Below are 24818 nucleotides of genomic sequence, written 5' to 3' on the forward strand. Positions count from 1 at the left end.
GTAAGAATCTGTTTGTAATTGTCTGAAGTGTACTGCTTTCATCCTGTCTAACCTAGCATGAGGGAATGGGTATACGCGTCTTTGTAACTGGTAATGTGTCGTGATGTCGTGGAACCTGGTCAAACGATCCTCCCACGCCCAGACGTTTGCAGTACCCCGTGGGGGCTCACCGCGTTGCTCGAGCATCACCGTGAGAGGAGCTTTTTTTTTTTCTGCAATCAGGCTGTTTTCTGGAAGCTCCCTTTTCGTAACCCTCTCACAGTGCTGCAACACCACTGTTACTGCCTCTCCCTCCTCCCTCCCTTCTTATTGTGCAGCATTATAATTGCTGCAAAAGTGGCCAACGTGCACAAGTGATGCATAATTACATGGTGATTGCACCATAGTACACATGGACTACTAATAAATTTATGCCAGCTAAAATCAAGAGCGCCTGATAAACGTGGGGCCAAAGATTACATTGAAGACAGCGAATGCCGATATATTTGCAGGATTTTAAGGTTACTATATTTCAGGAGTTTAAGGGAAAACGTTTTCATTTCCATAGACAACATTCAGTATGTGATATAATGCAGGACATTAAATTGCAAATATCTGATTGGTGTTTACATAAGTTGCAAGAAAAAGATGTTATTTTCTAGTTATGAGACAAATGTAGACTGTGCATTCCTGGCAGCAGACATTCGTTTTTAGTTCAACTTTGCACTCCACTTAGTGCGTCTACATCTTCCTGGTTCGGTGTTGAAGTGCTTGTACTGGCTTTCAAGTAGGAAGGACTTCAGAATCTTCTCTGTCGAGCCCCGGCAACTGCTGGGCGAGCTCAATTCTGAACAACTGGTTGACGTTGGTGCGTCTTTCAAACCACAACTGTTCTAGGCATCGTCAAAATACCCATTTCTGCACGCTGCACTAGCGGCAGACCTTTCGAAGTGCGCTTTAGAGCAGTCCGCCTTTTTAATTTTCCTGTGCCTCCACATACTGATGGAAGCAGTTCAGAAAGGTACTGGGGCTTTTGCCGGTTGATTTATGTACCTGTGCCTATGTTAACCCTTTCAAAGTCTATATCTTTTTTATGGCAGATTCCAATTCTTCCGAGGGACCTATTATGAAAAAAATTAACCGGAATTTTTCTAGGGTGACTGTAAAGTGAGAAAAAAATATTTTGCATTGGTGCTATATATGTACTCTTTATTCATGATTAACAATAAAAGAAAGGAAATAAACTGGTAAGAATTAAAAATTTGATGCATTGGTACAGTTCAAGGCTTAGAATATGCGCACACGAGAATATTTCGCAAGTCTGAAATGTTCTTGCTCTTACACTAATATTTATGTTCATAGCATACTCAAACTGCATAGGCGAGCGCACTCAAGAAAACTGTGTCCTTGTGTGCCCGTCAAAAAAGCAAAACGTGTGACAAACTTCCGCTAATCTTCATCTTATCGTCAACCAGAGGCAATTAGATATTGCGAGTCTCCCAAAAAAGAAACTCATGCACAGCGGCATCCTTCCTATGCTCACCCCTGTGAGTACTAAACGAGCGAGAAACAAGCAGCCGCCCTTTGAGCGATTAGTAACGAAATAGCCATCAGTTTTGCGAGCGCTAGAAGCTGAAAACGCCTGCAGAACAAAATCCAAACCACTGCACGCGCCAATGCACGAGCGGTAGTATATAGACACGCCAGAGCAAACTAGCTCTAAAACAAACCATGCAACGAAAACCGAGAGAGGGAGGCACATGAAAAAAATTCCCTGTAGTCCATAGTGGCAGCACGTGCCAGGAAAGAAAAAATGGGGAAATTGGCGCGCTTTTTAAATGTACAGACAGCGCCATAAATATATGACATCAACAATTTTGGACTTGTTTACGGCGCCGTATACTTAAGTCGTTGATCCTGAAAGGGTTAAGGATGTGTCAATTGTGCGTTTCGTGGATCGTGAATAATTGTGAAGGGCTTCTCCGAGCCATTAACAGCAATTTAGCACTCGCCAACTACTTAGCGAGCAGGCCTGAGTGCAGCTAACAGTGCAGTCGATAAAGGCACACCGAGTTTTGTCTGCTAATGCGGCTGCCTTACTGTCGCTGATTTTTTCACTTGCAACTCGCTTATTGTATTCTTTTTACACATATCTTCAGACGTTTCGTATGTATATTCGAGAAGTGTTCGAGCGCAGCTTTACACGTCAGATTTACCAAAGCGGTGCACTTGTCGACATCGATGTCTACGGCCACAGAGCGTTGTTAGTATCAAATATTGGAGAAAAGGTGCATTGCTGATGTGAAAAAAATGACGCAACATGCAGGTATCTGCATACGAGTTGCATCGTTCCACCCCGAGACGAGTCAGTACGAGTAGCTGAGCCACTTAAACAACAGAAACTCCTCAAGCAGATACACCTGTTATGGGCTGTCAGTTTACTGATTCTCGCTTTTCTTTTACTTCATCATACTTACAGTTTGCGCGTGTCATAAAGCACTATTAGAGAAAACTGTGCTGGCATAATGGCCCATTTATAGACCGCATTAGTGTTGGCATCGTGAAAACGTGGATACCATCACCGACACCATTAACACCCATCTAGCCACCCTACCATTGGTACAACTGAGTGAGGTGATTGTTTACGCTGCTGTATTGAATGCACTGTGTACTGTTTCTCGTTTGACAGCATCTCTGAAATTAAGAAATGTGTCAGCATAACAACACATTCAGATCTGCCGGTAGCAGGCGCACGAACTCGACGGCGCCTTTTGAGCGCAATTAATTACATATACAAGCGACGGCACGGTGGCTATCGCGTTGTCAGTTCGACAGCCGATCGCACGGGGATCGGTCAAATGATTGTCGGCACACTGTTTGTATTGGTGCAGTCAACAAGAAAGCCCGTCGCAGTACAACTTGCGCTTGTCGGTTGCGTCATCTGCCTTGTATGGTAAAATTGTCTCAGCGACACACTTAAATAGTTGGCCATTCGTAGGCGTGAGCGTCTTGTCAGTCTCGTGTCGACTCAGTTTTACCACGCCTTAAACAAGTACGTAAAGTCAGGCGTGTGCTGCCACCACCAGCCAGTGTGGGCCAATGCTGCGAGAAGGTTTTGTCAACAACGTCACGTCTTTAGGTGTTGCCGTCGAAGAAAGGTGGCAACTGCATGGCTCACGGTGCAGTTTGGACCAGTGTCCTGCTCACTTTCTGTTTCAAAGTGGAGTTGCAGTCTTACACTGTGGAGGCTTTCGGCGCCGCACCGACGCACAGCTACCAGTGGAGTTTCAACGCGGTAGACGGCACGATTTATACAGTACCAGTGGCACCCACGACGATAATGGAAGGGAAAATAGTCTAGAGGAATTCGAAATCCCAAAGGTAACGCCGGAAGAAGTAATGAAAGCCTTGGGAGATATGCAAAGGGGGAAGGCAGCTGGGGAGGATCAGGTAACAGCAGATTTGTTGAAGGATGGTGGACAGATTGTTCTAGAGAAACTGGCCACCCTGTATACGCAATGCCTCATGACCTCGAGCGTACCGGAATCTTGGAAGAACGCTAACATAATCCTAATTCATAAGAAAGGAGATGCCAAAGACTTGAAAAATTATAGACCGATCAGCTTACTGTCCGTTGCCTACAAACTATTTACTAAGGTAATCGCAAATAGAATCAGGAATACCTTAGACTTCTGTCAAGCAAAGGACCAGGCAGGATTCCGTAAAGGCTACTCAACAATAGATCATATTCACACTATCAATCAGGTGATAGAGAAATGTGCGGAATATAATGAACCCTTATATATAGCTTTCATTGATTACGAGAAAGCGTTTGATTCTGTCGAAACCTCAGCAGTCATGGAGGCATTACGGAATCAGGGTGTAGACGAACCATATGTAAAAATACTGGAAGATATCTATAGCGGCTCCACAGCCACCGTAGTCCTCCACAAAGAAAGCAACAAAATCCCTATAAAGAAAGGCGTCAGGCAGGGAGATACGATATCTCCAATGCTATTCACAGCATGTTTACAGGAGGTATTCAGAGGCCTGGAGTGGGAAGAATTGGGGATAAAAGTTAATGGAGAGTACCTCAGTAACTTGCGATTCGCTGATGATATTGCCTTGCTTAGTAACTCAGGGGACCAATTGCAATGCATGCTCACTGACCTGGAGAGGCAAAGCAGAAGAGTGGGTCTAAAAATGAATCTGCAGAAAACTAAAGTAATGTTTAACAGTCTCGGAAGAGAACAGCAATTTACAATAGGCAGCGAGGCACTGGAAGTCGTAAGGGAATACACCTACTTGGGGCAGGTAGTGACGGCGGATCCGGATCATGAGACGGAAATAATCAGGAGAATAAGAATGGGCTGGGGTGCGCGAGGAAGGCATTCTCAGATCATGAACAGCAGGTTGCCATTATCCCTCAAGAGAAAAGTATATAATAGCTCTGTCTTACCAGTACTCACCTATGGGGCAGAAACCTGGAGGCTTACGAAAAGAGTTCTCAAATTGAGGACGACGCAACGAGCTATGGAAAGAAGAATGATAGGTGTAACGTTAAGGGATAAGAAAAGAGCAGATTGGGTCAGGGAACAAACGCGAGTTAATGACATCTTAGTTGAAATCAAGAAAAAGAAATGGGCATGGGCAGGGCATGTAATGAGGAGGGAAGATAACCGATGGTCATTAAGGGTTACGGACTGGATCCCAAGGGAAGGGAAGCGTAGCAGGGGGCGGCAGAAAGTTAGGTGGGCGGATGAGATTAAGAAGTTTGCAGGGACGGCGTGGCCACAATTAGTACATGACCGGGGTTGTTGGAGAAATATGGGAGAGGCCTTTGCCCTGCAGTGGGCGTAACCAGGCTGATGATGATGATGAGACGGCACGAGTGTTTGCAGCAGCGCATGTATGGGCGCTTTTTTTTTTCCTGGGAAACTTTCCCCCAAGATCACGCCGCACGCTCGACCCTTCCAGAACATTTTGAGACTAACCCACTAGGGAAGGGTGCAGAACCGTAGCACCGCGAGAAAGGCAGATAGACCCACTCGCAGTCCAAACATAGACACACTGGCAGACAGCTGCGAGCAACTTCTTTCAGTTATCACCCTTCAGCACTGCGGGATTGTAAATGCAGCAATGTGAGGTGCTCTGACCTCAAAAATTATGTTGATGCCCTTTAATTGCGAGCCGCACGCACGTTTCGAGGGAGGGGGCCAGCAAAAGGTGAATTTATGCCACATGCACAACACTGCTTACCAAAAGTTGCACTGAAAATTAATTTTGCTGCACAAACAAACCACAACCGATTAATTAAGGCTCTTTCGCTTGGGGCTGCCTACTGGGCAGTGGTATGTATCAACATTGTGAAATTGGCCATTGAAGTCACTGATCTCCAGTGATAGAATTGAATTGGTTTAGTAACTAACTGGTTTAGCTACTAGCCCAGCTACACTTAATGTTGGTGTTTAGTGTACCTTCGAAAGCTCTCATGAAAGGAAACCTTAGCAGTACGTTCTCACTATGCCTGCTTCAAATCATTTGAATGCCTGCCCGTGTTCATGGCAAAATAAGAATGATGATACACACACAAAAGAGGAAGTAACTTCTTTGTTTCTCGAAAGATTGGTCCATTGGCACAGGTTGTTTGCAACAAAGCCTTTTTTGAACCTCAGTTTCTGGAAACGGATCTCTATGTTGACATTCCCCATCAGTTCTGGGCTCCCCAATGTGACGTCTGAAATGAAGAAAGAAAACACAAAAAAAGGAACATTATATTCGGCAATACCAGTGTTACTGCATTTACATTGGCTGATATATCACCACACTTCAAAGTGAGCAGTTTCTTAGAATATGAACGATGAGCAGAATGCCTTTTGCAGAGCTCTATAACCACTAACAAGGGTTTAGTGAGCATCTGGTTAGAAGCTGCGAGTCAAAAATCATAACAGCATAGCCTCCACCTTTCAGAAGACTTTCACTTACGGCCTCCTATTATTGCATAGATTTTGTCATTCAATGCAGCAAATGATGCGAAAAAATAATAAAAATGAAAGAAAGGCTCTTGATCTCTCTTGCACTGAGTTAAACGGCCATTTGAAACACCTGTTAGAGCAGATGGCAAAGGCATCTTGTTTGTTATTGTCTCTCTTGTCATTCGTTTCACGTGCCTATTACAGAATGAAAAGGTTTTCTTTTATCTGCCGTTTTTTACAGCGATGCTGTGAGAGTTGCAGAATGGTTCCCGTGAGGCAAAGGCCCGTGTGTGACGGCACGGTCGATACCAAATGTAAACACACTGCAATGTGTGTCCTGAATTCACATTGAAATGTAATGATCAATGATTATAAAACAAGGGTTACCTTGCGTACATCTCTTTCGAACAGACAACTTATATATACTACATGCAGTTTTTCTAAACAGGTAATCCGTACATTCGTTTCCCTTGTTGCCTTACAACAGCACCACATTGGAGGTAAGCTAGGCGCTTGTTTGGCTGCAGCAATGAAAGTTGGCACCACGTAGGGAACCCCGCTCAAATGCAGCAGACGCATTCCAGTGAGGTTGTGGCTGAGCAAACAGACCTTTGGTGCTTCCGAAGGGTGCGAAAACTCGCTTATACAGCTTTGCTATCTGTTCCATCAGTTATTCAGATTGGCATGCAGCTGCAAAGGATTTTTCTTTGTTTGGGGGCCTCACTGAGGGGCAAGGAAATTAGAGCTGCATCAGTGTGACACCAGTGCCGCACAGGTGCTACACTGGGGCTACACTGCCACCTCATACTGATTTCAGCGCTTTGGTCTAACGAAGAAGCAGAGTTCACTATTAGTGCTACGCTACCACCCCCATGCCCACTTTAACGCCCATACTCCACCAGAGCTGCGAGTCTGCCACTAGTGCTGCACCAGTGCCGCGCTACTGCCTCATGCCCACAAATTTAGTGCCCGTACCCGGTCGGAGCTGCTGAGTCGGTGCTCGAGGTGGCCGATCTGCTGTTGAGAACGGAAGTGCAGGGCCTGCGTCTTGTCGATCAGCTGCTGGTACGGAGACACGGCCTGTGTTCCCATCACTACGTGGCCCTGCAGAGCAGAACACAACGGAGCATTATTAGAAAACAGGTGCAAACACTGAAAGTTACAAACACCTGTAAATGAACTGCAACTAAAGCTCTACTGCTGCAGGTCAAGCGCTTGTACACATGCTACCTTTAAGGGACACTAAAGGGAAAAATTATTTCTTCTGCATCAGTAAATTACCGTTCTACAACACCAAAAACACCACTTTTACAACGATAAGACGTCTGGTAAGCCAGAAAAAGCGCAAAAACGAAATATGGGTGGCGACGCCTACTTCCCGCACCTGGGGGCTGTGACGTCTTGGATTTTGATGGCATTTTCTGGGGCCTACTAATTATATATAGCGGTACAGATTGACTACATTGTGTTCTAAAGGAACCAAATATTAAACATGGCAAGTTTCAGGAACCTTTACTCAGCCAACGCGTCCCAAATGCGAAAACATACTTTGGAATCCCTGACGTCACGCTAACGTACCGGCACTGGGGTTTCGACGCGAAATTCAAATACTGATACTTGGAACTTCATTTTTTCATCTAATAATCAAACTATCTTTTTGAAATGACTGCCTGCAGGGTTATCAAACAATGCTGCATTAGTCTAAACTGATTTATTGTTTCGCTTTATTGTCCCTTTAACCCTGTGATGCTCCTATGGATCACATGCATATGCTGTGTTGAGTTTGATGCCTCAAAACTGGCATGCTACTGATATGCCAGAGTGCAGTTTCAGCTAGGGATAGTTCAACACACCAATTAGCAGTCAAATAGTGTACTAATTTCTAACTTAATAAGTGTCTTTTTTCTTTCTTCAAATGTGCTTTCCACAGCCAGAAATAAAGGTGAACAAGCTCTCGCGAGTTTCCTTGATGTGGAACTGTGTTTGGGCATTACAGGGTTAAAACGCACGTACAGCTGCCCAAATGTTTAGCTAGCTCGCGCCAACTTTTATTTACACTGGTGTCCTATGACGGAGTGCATTTGCGAAGCAGTTAAGGTTACGTGCACGTTCGCTCTCTCGTAAAGTGCTGTTGGCTGCACGTGCGATACCAAGTTTGCACTGTTGTTTCGAGTTGCGTTCACTTGCGTTCGAGTTTCCCACGGCAAAAAAAATGCCGTCCAACTAGCCCACCAATATCTCCTCCACAACACACTGTGATCAAAGTCACCAATCCACTCCTTGTTGGGGCAGTACCCAGGCCCCAAAGGGCAGCATTGTGAAGCCGGTAGTGGCATTGCTGCAGTCACATTCCGTGCAGGCAAAAGAGCAAATTCTGGCAAGCCTTACTGGCTTGAATCTTGTATGCAAGATTGTCGTGACTGCGTCCCTCACTTAATCACCTCCCTGATCAGCGCACAAATTGAGGAATGTGTTGTCGTCACTTGAAGCTGCCCGACAATGCTTGGCAAGAAAAATCAGTCGGCCGAGATATTGTCATTATTTACCACGAGGAACAAATGTTAAACGCATGGAGCTCTCAGCATTCGCACAACAGCCTTTACAGCATTAAGCAGCTTGGCCTGGCTTGTTCCATTGTCCTGGATCAACTAGGCTTCGCTAGTATTGGTTCCAAGAGTCATGGTCACATGGCCAGTGACCATGCCAGTGACACATAAAAACAAAAATATCGCTTTCTGCTCGACCCGATGGCTGAACTGGCATGTGGTCGCGCAGGTGGAGTCTGAATTATCATACGGTGCCACATTAAGGTGTCAGAAATTTCGGTCATCCTTACACGTTAAGTCTATGGCGCCAGGGGCAATGCGAAACTGTCCAGATATTCCACACATCCGAATTATCGGCGACTGAATTATAGGTCGGAAACTGTAAAATGCAGGTAGACGTCCCAGTAGTGAACGTAAGGTAGAAGAGACGCTGGGCAGTTAATGTTTTGAATAGAAGGGATGACATGCGGTCTGTTTAAGAAACAGAATAGGTGCCAAGGGAAGGAAAACACAGCCAAGAGCTGCAATGAGCACAGCATACAACAGTTATCCAATAGTCTCTACCACACAGGCGTACAAAAAGGTCAGCTCGACCTGAAAAAGCACATTTGTAGCAAATGACCGGGCAAAATACGCACCAGCTTTGAATCGATCTTGGCGTCAAGGTGGGCGTTGCGGATCAAGTTGACGATCCACTTTTCGGCAGCTTCAGGCGTCATGTTGAGCTTCTCGGCCAACATACTGAAGAAAAGAAAAAAACACACGCACACAGAAATGAGACATTATGCAGTGCAATTAAATAGAAGATGAAACAGCTAGAACTATGGGATATATAGAATTACATGGGTAATCTTGTCATCTTGTTGGACAGATATCGCTGGAAGTACGGAAGGCTTATGCTTTTCCAATTCTGAAGGGTTATGAGTGCCGACCCAAAAGTATCAACACACTGCTCAAACAGCTATGTGGGTCTGAAACATTATTTCACAGATAAAGAAAAACGCTTGTAGAAAGGTTACTCAAAAGTGCCTTAGGAGTCATGGTGGCACTAATGAACAAAACTGACGCTAAGAAGATGGACAGACAAAGGAATGACTTGTCAACTTAAGATGGCCACTGTCTAATTAGCCGTCCACAGCAGGTATTGTAACACAGCCTATGAAGCCTTATGTTTCGAAAGTCAGCAGATGTACTTGATGGAGATGCACTCGTGGATGCGGCAGAAGGTCTCAAAGATGAAGAGGCGGGCGTTCTCGATGAAGTCGTCCTGACAGGCCACCAGGAAGAAGTCGTTCGAGAGGACCACCTCGCACTCGCGCAGCTTCTGCTGAGCCTTGTCAAAATCAAAGTTGACAAACAGGCACTCCACGAACTCGGTGATCGGGTCGTGGTAGGTGTACGACTCCTGCGCATCAAGGGTTCACAGAAGGGGGTTGGTAACGTAAGCAACACAAACTCTCTATCAGTCATGCGTCGAGGCCGAGATAACCGAGCGATTCCATTCAAATTTTCCGTCTCCTTCGTGCGTTTTGTCACTGGTTGGAGTGCAGCTCCAGCTATGCGATCAAGACTGTCGGCTCTTTACGAGCAGGGAATAAATGAAATTGTGGGGTTGTAGCCCACTCCCGGTCCTGTATCGGGCCCCACCCAACACACTAAAATATTGGTTTCGCTCAACCGTCAAGCAGCAACCAGATTGTGCACTATCCTAAAATTGGCCTTTGCCGCATGACTTAAATAAGTCGCCGTGCACACGTGTTGACCCCTATGGCGACTTCAATAGTGACACCATTAGTTACAGCATGTATCGGCAGGGCTTAGAAGAGAGCAAATGCGTTGAACGTCACCTCCCATCGAAAAGACCTATTTTGAACCCGCCCTAAGAAAATTTTCAAGCAATAATGCCTAGCAGCGTGCAAACATTTTAAACACTGAATATTCTATTCAAATCAGTTATTCGATTAGAAAAACACATTTACTGAGGGTATTGAGGGTATTGAGCCGGAAGCTAAAAGCAAAAACAGTGAAAAAAACATTTTATTTTTGCTCTAACCAGAGCTGAAGTAGAACATTACAATTTTTCTTCCCTCCAGGGCAAAACCAAAAGGAAAAAAATTACGGTTGTCGGCTCGGGTAGGCAACCTTCTTTGGAGCTTTTCATCCATGCATTGCTTGCACTTGTTGCTCAACCAGGCTACCTCATTTGCATATACACACCACCCTCCCTTCATTTTAAAAGGAGCGTCACCGTTAATATAGTTTTTGGCATATTGCATCAGAGGACAGGCTCGGTGTTTTGTTAACGCAACAATATTTGCATTGCATCCGACATGCGGACTCGTCAGATGGAGATGGTATGTCCAAAGTAACCGAGACAGTGGAGTGCATATACTTGTTGCTTGTCCACAATACGATGGCGAACGGGAGGCATTGGTCTCTTCATTAGCGCCAAATAACAACAGGCCATTCAGTGAAAAAGTGTTGCTGGGCCATTGACTGGACATACCAATGAAGCGAAGCCATCAAGGCTCTCTCACATTATTGGGTTAACCCAGGCCTAGATTCAAGGCTGCGAACAGGCCCTTCAAACACGAACATGCACATAATTGCATCCTGCTGGCTGTCATTAGCCCTCAGTCTCCTATTTTTCTCCTCTTCCCTTTCTCCCCCGAGCAGAGTAGCAGACCGGAAGACTCTGCGTTTTGTGAATACATTCTCCTCTCTCTCTGTCTTTCGCTGAACAAAGCTTCACTTCAGATAGATTCCAGCATTGGTATTGGATCTACAGAACTCCTTTGTAACTACTCGCGGCCTGAAGAACAAAGCAGGCATACAGAGCTCTCTTCACTCGTCATTGTGAACCACAACAAACTCGCCCAAGCATCTACCCTAATATTCTATTCAATTCGCACTTGGTTTTCATTATTAGAATCCGCTTTGTATTGCATTTGTATTCTGTGGTTTTATGTGCCAACTCCTCAATTTGATTATGGGGCATGCTGTAGTGGGGGACTCCAGATTAATTTTGACCACCAGGGAATCTTTAACATACCCCCAAGAATCCACTTCGAAATTGAAAATTTGACATTTGCACACTCCTAAGAGTGGTAGTTCACTATGTTCTGTTATGACGTTTACCCAATTTTTACATGCATCTTTCTTTTTTTTTTTTTTTCAAAGAATACTGGGCCATAAATTAACTGCAGTGTACAGTCGGACTTAGAAACCAAATCAATGTTTGTGACAATGGTATGCTTTACTCCATAACATGAATGTATTGCAGCGAAACTGACTTTGGGAAACGGGCTGCCCTTGTGCAACACATATTAGACCCTTGCCCATCTTTCTTGGTAAAAACTCAGGTATGCACAACATTTCTTCTTTGTTTGGGAGCTTTAATATAATTTCTACATTACTTTCCTCCTTCGGAGACATAGAAAGTGGGTGCGCATTAGATTCGGGGGCGTGTTAGAGTCGGGCGAATACCTCCAAATGAATATCAGCGGTGCGTGTGGGCATCTTTTCGGCAGCTTGCTTAATTCGACCCATCAGGTAATTCACTCATTTTCGTCAGCCTCATCAGGGTATTTTTGTAGCCTCCACTGCCTTGCTTGCCAAGTATGAAATGGAGTATAATCTCCACAAGAAGATCAACTGCCCATGTAACTCTCCAATCCACGCTGCCACTTTCCTACTTTCTAAACAACTACACACAACCTACCGTAGCAATAATAATGGGACTTACCTGCTGAATGACCTTCACAAGGTCACGAAGCGCATTTCGCTTCTGCTTGTTGGTGATGACGGCACATGTCAGGTACCTCAGGATGTGCGGACAAATGGTCTGTATGGTGTTCAGATACCTTGACAAGGAGCAAGAGGAAGGAAAAAAATATACAGAGAGATCTATATATTATAACATAGATGTGACCGTGCTTTGCAAGAAATTACAAAAGTGTTTCAATCCGTAAGCTAAAGTTGCACTGCACTGAATGCTGCCTTTGGAATAAAACGAGGGCGAGGCTAGGAACTTAGGCAAATTCCATTGAAGAAATATACTAGGGAAAACTCATTGGATGTTTATGCCACTAAAGATGTCGCCAAGACTCCAAAAACATATACAGTAGTTGCTGTTAACGAGACTAAAAAGCAAAGCCTGCAAACCTGTGAACTATAAAACTTAGTAAAATGCCGCGGACATGACACTTTGGGAGTTCATGTTTTTAAAGCTAGTCCCCTGAGCCACCGCCTTTCGAGGGATACATACACGCTTTGTTAATGATTATCTACCACTAGATGAGGCACACAAGCAGCTGCAAACTCTGAACAGTAAGGACTTGACACACAACTTCTTTTTATTTATTTTTATTGTTATTATTTTGATCACAGCGACCTTTTCAAACACTTTGCTGCTGCTCCTTTCACCTGCTCCAGGAACTTCTCTGTTATAAACTTGCATGCAATAAATACCCTTCCAGTGTCCTTTCACCACAATGAGACTTCGAGTGGAAGGTCCAGAGGCCGAGCGAAATTTTCTTGTGACATAATTTTTTTTTTAAGTCAACTCAATCATTCATAAAATGAGCACTAATTTGTAAACGTTATGGAAAATTTGGGAAAGTCGGCAGGTATGCCAAAAGCTCACTAAATTGGGCGACTTTCTTGACAAGTTACCAATAGCACGGGACGGGGCTTACTGAGGCTGTCCAAGGAAGAGCTCGATGATGAGGTCCCGGCCCTTGGCATGGTTGAAGAAGACAAACAGGCTCCAGTGGATGAGCCAGGTACGCTGCTGCAGGGAATGCAGCGGCGACGAGAAATTCTGCACAGAAGAGGGGAGGCAGAAATCGGAAACTGCCTTTCCCATTCTGAATGCTTCTCCAAGAAACCAAGCCAGCGAAGCAACATCATTTTACCAGAAATGTCAGTGCATTCGCTCACTCGCCAGCACTCCTTCACGTTCCCCCACCTCCAGTCTCCTCATAGTCATTAATGCTCACTCGTGTTAGCGGTCACTTCCGTTCATACTTATTGGCACCCAATTATATTCAACGCTACTCCCATATTCATGTTCATCCAAAACTCACCGGCACTAACTCCCGTTCATACTAGTGATGCCAAACTGTAGATAGTTTAATTACTATCAAACTATTCATAGTACTGTCAACAGTGCACTATTGATAATGTAAGGTCGCACGATGTACCATATGTAAACACTGCAACACAAACTCGCAATGTTACAATTTCTCGATTGCATAAAATGAGGGTTAGTCACGATCAGTTTTCACAAAATTTCTAGTACTATCATTACCCAAGGATTGCAGGAGTACTGATAATTTTTGTTACGTTATGAACGCTTTTATAGCAAAATATTTTAATATTGATAGTGCTATTGCTAGTGCTTTTTAAATTATGGATAGTTAAACAAAATTATCGATACTATCAATAGTCAATTTACCAATAGTTTTGGATCACTAGTTCATACGTCTATCACACACCTGCCATCACTCACCAACACTTGATCTCACACCTGTGAAATGAGTGTGCACGCATTTGAGTCGTTGTGTACTCGTGCATGAGTGTACGAAGCCATGGATAGTTTACATCACCTTAGGCGAGATATTTTATCGTAACTTTTACTGTGTCTACACTGCAGTGGTGTGCTCTTCCTTTTTTTCTTCTTAAAAAAGACATTCAGTATTTGATTCAATACGTTATAAAGAAAACATTTTTAAATATTTGTACTCAACTTTACTAAATGATTTTCCTATTCGAATGCCCCTACATCTTAGGTGTTTCAGTACCATTAAAAATATATCAAGCAGAACCTTCTTTCATTTCATGTGTCACGGAAGTTTCCATTTATTGTTTCGGTATTCCCTCGCAGTGTCCGTGAAATTGGGTTATATTGAGGTTCCAAATACATGGTGTTCTATGGACAAGAAGTTAGGAAAAGTTGAATACTTTTGTTATGTCGAGCTTTACCTGTGTGCCGTATTTACTCGAGAATAGGTCAAACGTAAATTGGTTGACTCTTATGTATTATTGAACTCGCCGATAAATACAAAATTATGATATTAATATAGGCTGACCCATATCTAAGCAGAGAGAATGAAAAACTCTGAAAATGACACACCTGTATTTACCATAAGCTCGGCTACTAAATCTCGCTAGCTGATGCCACAAGCGGCATCCTCATCGGAACTGCCAGAGGAGCCGTTGGATGCTTCACAGGCATCCTTGGCACCCCAAATGAAGTCATCCTCGGTGTTGTCGAGTGAGTTGGATATTCAGCTTTCCTTAAACACAGTTTGGACAACATTCAGAGTAGTTTAACGCGGACATGACGGAGGTTATCCATTAGCTCAGTATTTCTGCTCGCTTCGTTCACGAATGTAGGTCGAGAATCTTTGGTCACGAATAATAGGTCAATAGCTTATCTTGTGTGACATCTCTGAAAAAAAAAGAAAAGTCAGCCTATATCTGAATAAATACAGGAAGTTAGTAGTTTAACCACAGAATAGAAAAGTTGCAATTGTATTTTCCAAGTATGACACGGCCCAGAAAAAAAAGTGATATGAGTAAGCTCACATTGCATTGATTTTGAAGAATGTAATGCAGCTCATAAAGATGATAAAGAAAGGGTGACAAACTTCACAGGCAGCTTACATTGTTGTCTATGTACTCTCGCAGCCGGCTCAGTTCATCGAGGGCCACGTCCCAGTTCTGCATGAGGATCTCGGAGGCCAGCTTGCCCCACAGGTTGTTCAGGTAGTTTTTGTCATTGTTGGAGATCTGAAATTGCCAAGATTGCAACAGGTTGCAAGACAACACCGCTTCACAACTGGACAGATTCTAACCACTCACATGGTAGAATGAAAGATGCCGCACACACGCATATAAAGGCTGTACTTTTTTTTTTTCTTGTGATCTTGACGATATGCAGCCCTTTCAATAAGGTCAAGCCATTTCCATTTAATTTTTGAGGCCCTGCGTAATCCACACGATCCCATTGGACCAAAAGGGTGAACACATGTACCGAGACCACACCAAAGAAGGCACTGCATGACATGGACATTGTCCTCAGACATTTCATTTTTCTTTTTCAGATTTTGGACCTGTGATTTTAGGGGTGCGACTCTTGCACGAGTGCGGCCCCTACTCGAGTGTATATGGTAAATAGCAAAAACAAAAAAGAGCACAAACAATTTTACATGTCATTACTTGAACTTGAACATGTCATCATTTGAGCCAGTTGCTTCCTATGGCTTCATGGTGACGATTCTCGCCGAAGTCATCAATAGTGCCAATTTTCGATATGGTTCGACACTAGCATAAAATGTTAGACGCCATGCTTTACATGAAATGTTTGCGCTTGATTGCAGAGTGAAAGCATTCCTCATTACTGTGTGGTGAACAACACAGGGAGAACAGAGAACTGTGCGAAGATGCGCCGACACAAACAACAAATCTTAATATTGTGACCGAAGGGGTTGCACAATGCTTCCACATTTCAAATTGCTGACAGACGGTACAGTCTGCAAACAAACAAAAAAAGAGAAAATTTACAAAACACGGCTTCCACGACAAATGTGGATTTATGCTCCGTTACACCATGGCGCTCCTAATTAAATGACTCACTGCACAGGTGATAGAAAGTATTACAGACTGAAACTATGAATTCAAGGTCTATTGCCTAGGCTTAAAGGGAATGCATTTTTTTCCTCGTAGATCTCCTGTCCTATAAACGTGACCGCTGTACATGCTGTACATGCAGCATGTACACAATGGACTGTACAGCAGTCCATCAAGTACACACAGAGCAGGAAACTTCTGTTCAATAACATCTGGTTATTTATCAAGGGAACCTCATTTTTTAGGCAGCCAACATACCAACTTGTCATCTCGATTCAGACAAAGAAATTAATTTATTTGTCAGTGTGGTGTTGCGATCATCACACTTGTCTCCTTCAAGAAACCCAAAATTATACGTGCATCTGGCAACATATTTCTTATATCGTCATCACTATCGTGTTGCACCAGATGATCGAAAACGCTTGCTTCTTAGAAGCTTTTCGGTTGATCATATTTGCAGTTGTGAACGCCATCACTCACATATATCAAATAATGTAAATATACCTCTTTTATTTATTTATTTGTTGCAAGTAGACTTTACCCAAGCTGTACATATTTCCTTTTGAGGCTTCCCTGGTACGGCTATGGCTGATCACTTCTACAGAAACAGACAGCAGCGCTCACCAAGAAACGATGGAGGTACAGGCATTCTCCGGCACCTGTATAGCCACCTGTTTCATACTGATGCTTCGCGTAGGCGTACAGGCGGTCAATCATCTCTGGATTGATCTGCAATTGGGGGACGAGCATGGTCAGTGCTAACGAGCTGGCATGTGTAAGTCACAGAAATGCAATAACAAACACAGCGCGTGCACATGATGCTATTAGCTTATGTATGTTATTAGCTTGTGTATGCTATTCTAAAATGGAGCAATAAGCCTTCTCACCAACATGAGCAAGTCTGAACCATTGCCATTGAGCAGACCCGAGAAGCTGGCGAAGAGTTCAGTTCATCGGAGTAAAAACACTGCTAACCACAAGGTACTGGCAAACTAGACTCATCAGTGTGCTACTCAATCGCTTAGCAAGTTATTTAAGACTGTTTACACGAAATGGCAGCAGCCATACTACTTGGTGAATCTAGCACGTTGAGTATGTTTTTTTTATTCCTTTAAGACACATGCAAAGAGGGTATGACACAAGCTGCGGATCTGAAATCATTGCTACTTGAAGTTGTCACTTGTAGCTATTTGCATAAAATGTCAACAGGTTCGTTTAACGATTCTCCAACAATGGTGACATGTTTCTCATGTTTAGTGGATTGATTGATTAATGGGCTCTTTAGCATCCCATATTTCAGGATTTCAGGTGTCGTGACTTGGAAACACTCGATGACAATGCAGCAGCACTTGCTCTCTCATGTTAACGACCTCAAAACGCTACAGGGAGGTTACTTTCTCATGCGTTCGAGTTGCTTTCCTCTTGAATTACACAGCGTTACGCTATGCTTCCCGATTTACTAATGCGATTAGATTAGCGTTCTTATCCTGCCTCATTAACTTTGTGTCCATCTCTCTAGCCTCCTTACGTCGTTTTTCCCAGCTATTCAGGTTGTCTACTAGCTTTGGCCAGTAAGTACAAGCTAGCTGCAGTCTTCCTGAGGAGACAACTTAGGTCACCGGGTATAAGCCCAAACAAACAACTTACTCTACACAATTACATAACACAATCATTACAATATCTACAAATCAAAAACTTCCCATCGCAAACTGATGTATGCATATCCACTTAAATGCTAATCACGTTATCGTAGCTAATCATCCCTAACAGGTAAGTTTTGCCCAACTTTTCTTTTATTCTTAGCATAGAATATGTAGAAAACAAGCTTTTCATACATATTCCGTTAGAATTTACTGTTTCCTTGAGAATTCAAGGAGTAATGACTTGGAAACGTGTTGGTTATGATGAAGCATCACAGTACTTGCGTTCTCGTGAAAACACAAGGATTATAAGAGATGCTGCAGCGAAGAGCTCTGGATAAATTTTGACCGCCTAGGGTTCTCCAACATGCACCTAAATCTTACTGCGTGAGAGTCCGTGCATTTTGGCATAACTGAAATGCAGCTGCCGCAGTCACTGAACCACCTACGTTGATGTCACATTTCGTGGGCTACAGTGACAGCGGCAGGGGTGAGAGAAGTACCTTGAATTGGAGCTGCTACGGCAACACAGGAAAAGTTGCCGGCCATGCGCCGATACAACTTCAGTCACTTCTAGCACTGAGAAAAGGTGTGAAGCCACTCGAATGGTCAATGGAAAGTGGCACAACTGTATGCTTAAGAACACAAGACTACTTACTTGGTTGCTGATCTGCATTAAATGTTCCAGGACCTGCCGGCTGTCCCTGATCGAAAAGAGCGCCATTGTCAAAACGAAAGTCGATTCGGTCGACATCAACTACTAGCAGACGTCGCATAATAACGCAACTTATCGCTTTCCCATTTGAACTTACCGGCAACCTTGGATGGTTTTGCACACTTCATCGTCCTGACAGGCTTCGATCAGAGCAAGCGTTTCAGTTTTCAAGACTACGAGCGTTTGCACGACCTCGCCTCGTCGCTGGATCATATCTAAGAAGAAAGCATTGCAATTTTTTTTCCACCTTCTAAGCAAGCTTAAAGGCTTTACAGAACTAGGGAACGGGTGGGCTACCTTGAGGAACTTCAGCGTCCGGATAGCACATCCTGTAGACGTCGATGTTGAAGTCCACCATCTTGGTGTTCTGCAGTAAGTCCAGCTTGGCTTTGAGGAGGTCATCTTCATTATAGATCTGGAAGGCGGCGTAACCAAATAGTAAAGTGATTAGGTAAATCGTGATCACGCAATATGGGAGGGAGGCAGAATTAATACGTCTAGCGCAGTCATTTCATCGGATACGAAGCTCACAATTGAAAACTTCAGCAATCGTTCACTCCTGACATAAACAACCAAGTGATTTCCGCCAAAAACAACGCGACAAAGGGCATTTCTACAAGAAAGTTTCCCCAATATTAACGAAGCCACGTTGTTTTGACACGCACAACCAGGAACAACATGGGAGGCAGGGACGGCATGACAACGGGTTAACTCGCGGAATAATAGCAGTCAGACGGCATCACACAACTAAACTTGGTTCAAGAAAGCGTGCAGGCTTTATGAACACTTACACTCTTGTTCTGAAGAAATTCCAGCAGCGGAAATACCATATGCCGGTCAATGTACTGGCCGACTGTGTAAGTCAAGTCCCACTCGGCCATTTTGGCTGTGAAAGGAGACTTGGTTGCCAGACAACGCTGGCATCCACTGCTAAACTTCTCAAACAATCATCAAACAACCTGTGTTTCATGACAAGTTAGTTGTAAGCAACCATTACCTAGAAGGCTACTTTTTTTGCGAAGCTTATTACTGTAGTGCTTCAGGAACTAAAGACACTTTTGTTGTGAGTATTAAACAGACAGAATGGTGGGCTTCAGATATATCCCGTTAGGGGTGCTGCAAGCAGCAAAACTGAAACCAATCAGCTGAATTGGAGCGCGAAGTTTGACGTATTTGGTCCTTTTTGCGACATGTTTTCAGTGTTTGTTCTCTGCTTCCTTAAAAAAGAACACCGTTACAGTTTGCAGTTCGCCAAGCTCAAGGACGAATGTCGGTAAGTAGGCTAGCGTGGTTTCTTTGATAGCACTGCGATAGGCACCAGAGAAGTAAGGTGGAACTAAACTGAATGTGTAACACCGAAAGAAAGCTCGTATATTTGACAGATTGGCTGCCCAGATCTCCCACAGAGATCATATTTTCAATCGACTTCATGTAATAATGCAATGAGGTTGGCTAGTTCTCAACTTCTCAGGTGAAAGTAGAAAAACGAGAAAGTGTTCGTCTGCTATCCCGACAGGGCAAGGGTAGCATTTAATTGCGTAACACCCCAAGTAACGCAACTCATGTTGGTGACATTAACGTGCGTGTTCTGTTTTTCTTCCTTTCATCTATAGTGTGCACGTTCGTAAGTACCAGCTATTTAGCAAGTGTGCCACTAAGGTTGCCTTCGTGGCACACATACAGGGGCCTGTATATTTCGCTGCGTACGTTCGAAAATGGTTTTGCGCTCACCGCTGCACTGTTCTTGCTCAAATTTTTGCAGAAAGAGGGAATTTTGGAGTACACGTCGTTTGGTATAACATTTGGCAAAGTTAACTGCCTGGTTTTTAAGGAAGAAGCGCGAACTTGCCTGCACTTATGGGGATGCGAGCAAATTGCCGCGATGGCCAAACATAAACTTGTGGTGCCGCCTGCCGGCAGCTCCAGAAAACAGCTATTGTTATTTATTATGAGCTAATATTTTTGACGTCTAATTAAAACGAATCTACCTGATGCTGCTCAAACGACACGGCCACCCCATTCGCAAATATTACCGCTGTACAATTTAAATCGATAAACGACCCGTACTGCAATCGATACCAATGAGCTGCTATGGTGTACTGGCATAGGGTAGTGTATCGTCCGGCGGGGAAAACCTTTGGGAAAACGCGCCTCTTTTTTTTTTTTTGCGAGGACGGCGGGGAGTGCTGGAGCACGGATAAGTGGATGGATGTTATGAGCGTCCCCTTTGGAACGGGGCGGTGGGTTGCGCCACCAAGCTCTTCCTATTTTACTATTATTAGCACGCCAGTCTACTGCAGCGCCATCTGTCGCTACAGCCTGGAGTCATTGCTGGCAAGACGAAAAATAATGGTGCAACACAGGGCCTCCGGGATCGGTAATTATGGTTGTCACGGAGGTCATGCATGTACGTTGGGAGATCGCCGATTGTGTGTGTGTGTGTGTGTGTGTGTGTGTGTGTGTGTGCGTGTGCGTGTGTGTGTGTGTGTGCGCGCGTGCGTGCATGCGTGCGCGTGTGCGCGTGTGCATTGAGGTTCCTGCATAACGATCACAACACCGGGCTGCTTCAGATCGGGCACATTGGCTGCAGTGTATTCTTGCCCTTCGGCGGCCTTTTACGGAACGAAATATCTAAACGTTGGTGGCTGCATTCGTCCCAAAGCATTTTTTTATTTTTGAAACCTGGGGACCGCTTTACTGGCTGATACAAAATGAAAAAAAATCCCGTGCAACCGACCAGGCACAGTGCACGTGCTCTTTCCGGGCTTTTCATCCTCGTGTCTTTCGAAATACTAAAAACATATGCGTGCTTACCGAACGGGATGAGCAGACGAGTTTGTTTGTCTTTTGCAACCGAAACGCCGAGCCATTGGCTGAGCAGACGAGTTTGTCTTTTGCAACCGAAACGCTGAGCCATTGGCTGAGCAGACGATCAGGAACACGGCATGATTTGTGTTCGGAAACGTGCAAGCATAGATGGCGTTATTGATGTATCTTAACAGTTTGTATTATTTATTTTTTTGGTAATTATAAGAACTTCAGTTGTGTTTTGAGAGCATTTTAGTTTATAAATGAAGTTTTTTTGAACAACGTGTTTAAATTTTGCGCGCTAAGCACGCCAGTCGGTTGCAGCGCTTGCTGGTGGCGTCATCGCAGAAACGTCCCCAGTTCTTCCGTTGTTTTTCCGTACAGAGGATACACTGCCCCATTCCATGTATGCACCGTAGAGCTGCTGCTTATCGAACGTCACTACGGCCATAAAGCACAGACTTTAATAACAGAACTCTAACAAAGCAATGATCTACTTACTTTGTAAAAATGACGTGGTAAATATGTTTGGCGATTAATACATAGTTAAAATATTTATTCGCGTTGAGCACCCCTGGTAGAAGAAAATAGAAATTAGACTGCTACTTTACAGTAGCTCCACTATTCTAGTACACTGTAGTTCCACGTACGCGCTTCACGCTGGAACGCGCCACGTTTGGTTTTAGCCATAGAGTTTCTCACGAAACTCTCTGGTTTTAGCACGTTATAGTGGCAGATGGCGACATCGTTCCGTCGCTGACCTAGAGTCTCTCACTATATGGTCACTGATAAGCATCCTTTCATACACACACCCTCAAGCGGCCCCTTGCTGTTAGGCTCTTGCTATCATACTATTATTAGCACGCCAGTCTACTGCAGCGCCATCTGTCGCTACAGCCTGGAGTCATTGCTGGCAAGAGGAAAAATAGTGGTGCAACACAGGGCCTCCGGGATTGGTAGTTATGGTTGTCACGGAGGTCTGTCGCTGATAAGCATCCTTACGCTCTCTACCTACTGCAAGTCAGAACGACGGTGTAGAATCAGCGGCGCAGGATGCCGCCTCAGAACACCTATATATAACACTTGATGCCGCTTCTTGTCTTTCTGCTGCTAGTCCTCAAGGCGTTAGGTTGAAAGGCATAAGCTGCCTACTTAGCTTTTTGCGTTGCACTAAACGTAAGAAGGAAAAATTGACGCGTGGGCTTCGATATAGTTGGGGCATGTGGTGTAAAAACGTCGGATTGCTGCTGAATTCCCGATTACGAAAGACAGGCGAACATTGGCACCATGTCAGCGTTCTATGCTTTTAATACGTTAGCATCAGGAGTGTGAAAGTGGAACAAAAGTGCATGTGTGTGAAGCACGGAGGAAGGATGGTGTGAAGTTTCGGGAAGCCGGTCAGGGTATACACACACACACACACACACACACACACACACACACACACACACACACACACACACACACACACACACACACACACACACACACACACACACACACACACACACACACACGCGCGCGCGCGCGCACACAGGGTGTTTCCCGTAACATGAACCAGGGATTTCAAAAAAGTGGTCAACCGCAACTGAATGACCAACGACGTACGGTTTGCCGTAATGTGGCGCTCCTTGGGATATCTTTTGTATTGCATTGAATTGGTTGATTAACTAAGATCAGTAATGCAATTTTTAATATTTACTTTAGGGCCAACTGCGTTTTGTTACGTTGTAGAGGGCATGCGAAAACGACCGATCCATTTTTTTTCTGGCAACGTTCATGCTGCGTGGTGATTTTTTCCGGCGTTTAAAGAAAGCCCGCAAAATACGAATAAAGCCATGTGACTGTGCTGTGTCTTACCAGTACTCAAGTACTGCGCAGAAACCTGGCGCCTTACGAAAATGGTTCTACTTAAACTGAGGACGACACAACGAGCTATGGAAAGAAGAATGATGGGTGTAACGTTAAGGGATAAGAAAAGAGCAGATTGGGTGAGGGAACAAACGCGACTTAATGACATCTTAGTTGAAATTAAGAAAAATAAATGGGCATGGGCAGGACATGTAATGAGGAGGGAAGATAACAGATGGTCATTAAGGGTTACGGACTGGATTCCAAGGGAAGGGAAGCGTAGCAGGGGGCGGCAGAAAGTTAGGTGGGGAGATTAAGAAGTTTGCAGGGACAACATGGCCACAATTAGTACATGACCGGGGTAGTCGGAGAGGTATGGGAAGTATGAGGTCTTTGCCCTGCAGTGGGCGTAACCAGGCTGATGATGATGATGGCGTGACGTCATAGATTTCAAACTAGTTGTTTCGTATTTGCATGGGCCGTTGAGGCTCAGTAAAAGTTCTTGAATCTTGCTATGTTCAATCTGAGGCTCCTTTATGATACAATAGGCCTGAAGAAATCCCATCAAAATATGTGGCGTCACGGCTTCGCCTACCGTCTTTTTGCGTTTTTTTCTGGATTTACCAAGCCTCCTTTCAGGGTAAGGCCCACTTTCTTGGTACTCCCGAAGAGTAGTTTAATAATATAGCCGAAACTACTGTTCTCTTCGGTTCCCCCTCTAAATTCATAATGTGACCAAGCTTAGACTGTATAGTTCGGCTGAGGTGTGCATTCCGGATAACTTCGGGGCGTGATATACGTTTTCGCAACATTTGCATTTCACACGAAGTAGCTCAACGGGATGGGGGAGGGTGGAAGCTACATGTCGCCCCGCGTACACACTGACGCTTCAATGCTGCGCGCGGAGCTCTCGCCGAAGTTTCGTAGCCTTCGCAGTGCGCGCCGGACAATCGAGCGCGCCTCGGATCGGATGTCACGCACATACGAAAAGCGAGGAAACCCTACACTTTCCCGTTGCTTACGGGCTCGCTCGCTCGCTTCCCACCCGGCGCCTTTCACGCCGTTAGGGTGTCTCGACGCCGCGACGCGGCGCTGCTGTCGGAGAGGGAGGGAGTGGCGCCGCGCTCGCAGGCGGCGGCCACTCCCTCGAGACGCCGCGGTGTCCGCGCTGCACGTGGTGGTTTTGCATACGACAGCGTCGTCGCGTACGCGTTCCAAGGAGCGGGTGCACCTGGACGTTTATAGAAATCCTTGCCTTGTCGCGAATCTATCTCTCGGCGGCTCGAATTTCACGCTGCGACGTGTCTCGTTGCACGCGGCTCGTGGCCTAGTTCGTATATCGCTCGCACGTGCGCTGCATGCGAAACGAGTAAAGAGATTTAAAAAGAAAAGAAAGGAAGAAAGAAAGAAGAACGAAAAAGAAGAAAAGAGAAAGAAATGAATGTTATTTCCTGTTCTCGTTTGATCACGAGTTTAGTGAGGTGGGTGCCGGATGCGGACACACAATACGCACGAGTACGTACCCAGAAAGGACAAACCATTATGCAGACCTAACGCTCGTGTACTAAACTGCACGAAGCTAACCCTTAGCGAAACTTTAATGGCGCTCTTAATTAGATGCAGTACAACTAAATGCGTTGCGTATGCAGAATAGTATATTTGACAGAGC

At 44.6% G+C, this 24818-nt stretch overlaps 2 protein-coding genes across 8 annotated transcripts in view; one reads left to right on the forward strand and one right to left on the reverse strand.

Annotated features, from left to right (window-relative positions):
* Positions 1 to 5571: 5571 nt before the first annotated feature.
* eIF3e (eukaryotic translation initiation factor 3 subunit e) lies at positions 5572 to 19440 on the reverse strand. The gene is made up of 12 exons (XM_065436108.1): positions 19282 to 19440; positions 18788 to 18905; positions 18588 to 18705; positions 18434 to 18479; positions 16760 to 16864; positions 15170 to 15295; positions 13198 to 13322; positions 12246 to 12363; positions 9694 to 9905; positions 9139 to 9241; positions 6930 to 7058; positions 5572 to 5716 (listed from the first exon to the last, which is right to left on the reverse strand). Exons 1-12 carry the CDS (start codon positions 19369 to 19371, stop codon positions 5690 to 5692), a joined length of 1317 nt encoding a protein of 438 aa, XP_065292180.1. The 5' UTR covers positions 19372 to 19440; the 3' UTR covers positions 5572 to 5689.
* Positions 19441 to 19511: 71 nt separating this feature from the next.
* LOC135905116 (uncharacterized) overlaps positions 19512 to 24818 on the forward strand; it is a 595563-nt gene continuing 590256 nt past the window's right edge. For 4 of the 7 annotated variants that reach the window (XR_010565325.1, XR_010565321.2, XR_010565324.1 and 1 more), the window contains exon 1: positions 19512 to 19763. The gene's annotated coding sequence lies outside the window, so the exon portion shown is untranslated. The remainder of the gene's footprint in view (positions 19764 to 24818) is intronic. The other 3 variants (XR_011515102.1, XR_010565320.1, XR_011515101.1) reach the window with 3 other exon arrangements.

The sequence above is a fragment of the Dermacentor albipictus genome, chromosome 6, assembly GCF_038994185.2.
Source record: "Dermacentor albipictus isolate Rhodes 1998 colony chromosome 6, USDA_Dalb.pri_finalv2, whole genome shotgun sequence".
NCBI lineage: Eukaryota > Metazoa > Arthropoda > Arachnida > Ixodida > Ixodidae > Dermacentor > Dermacentor albipictus.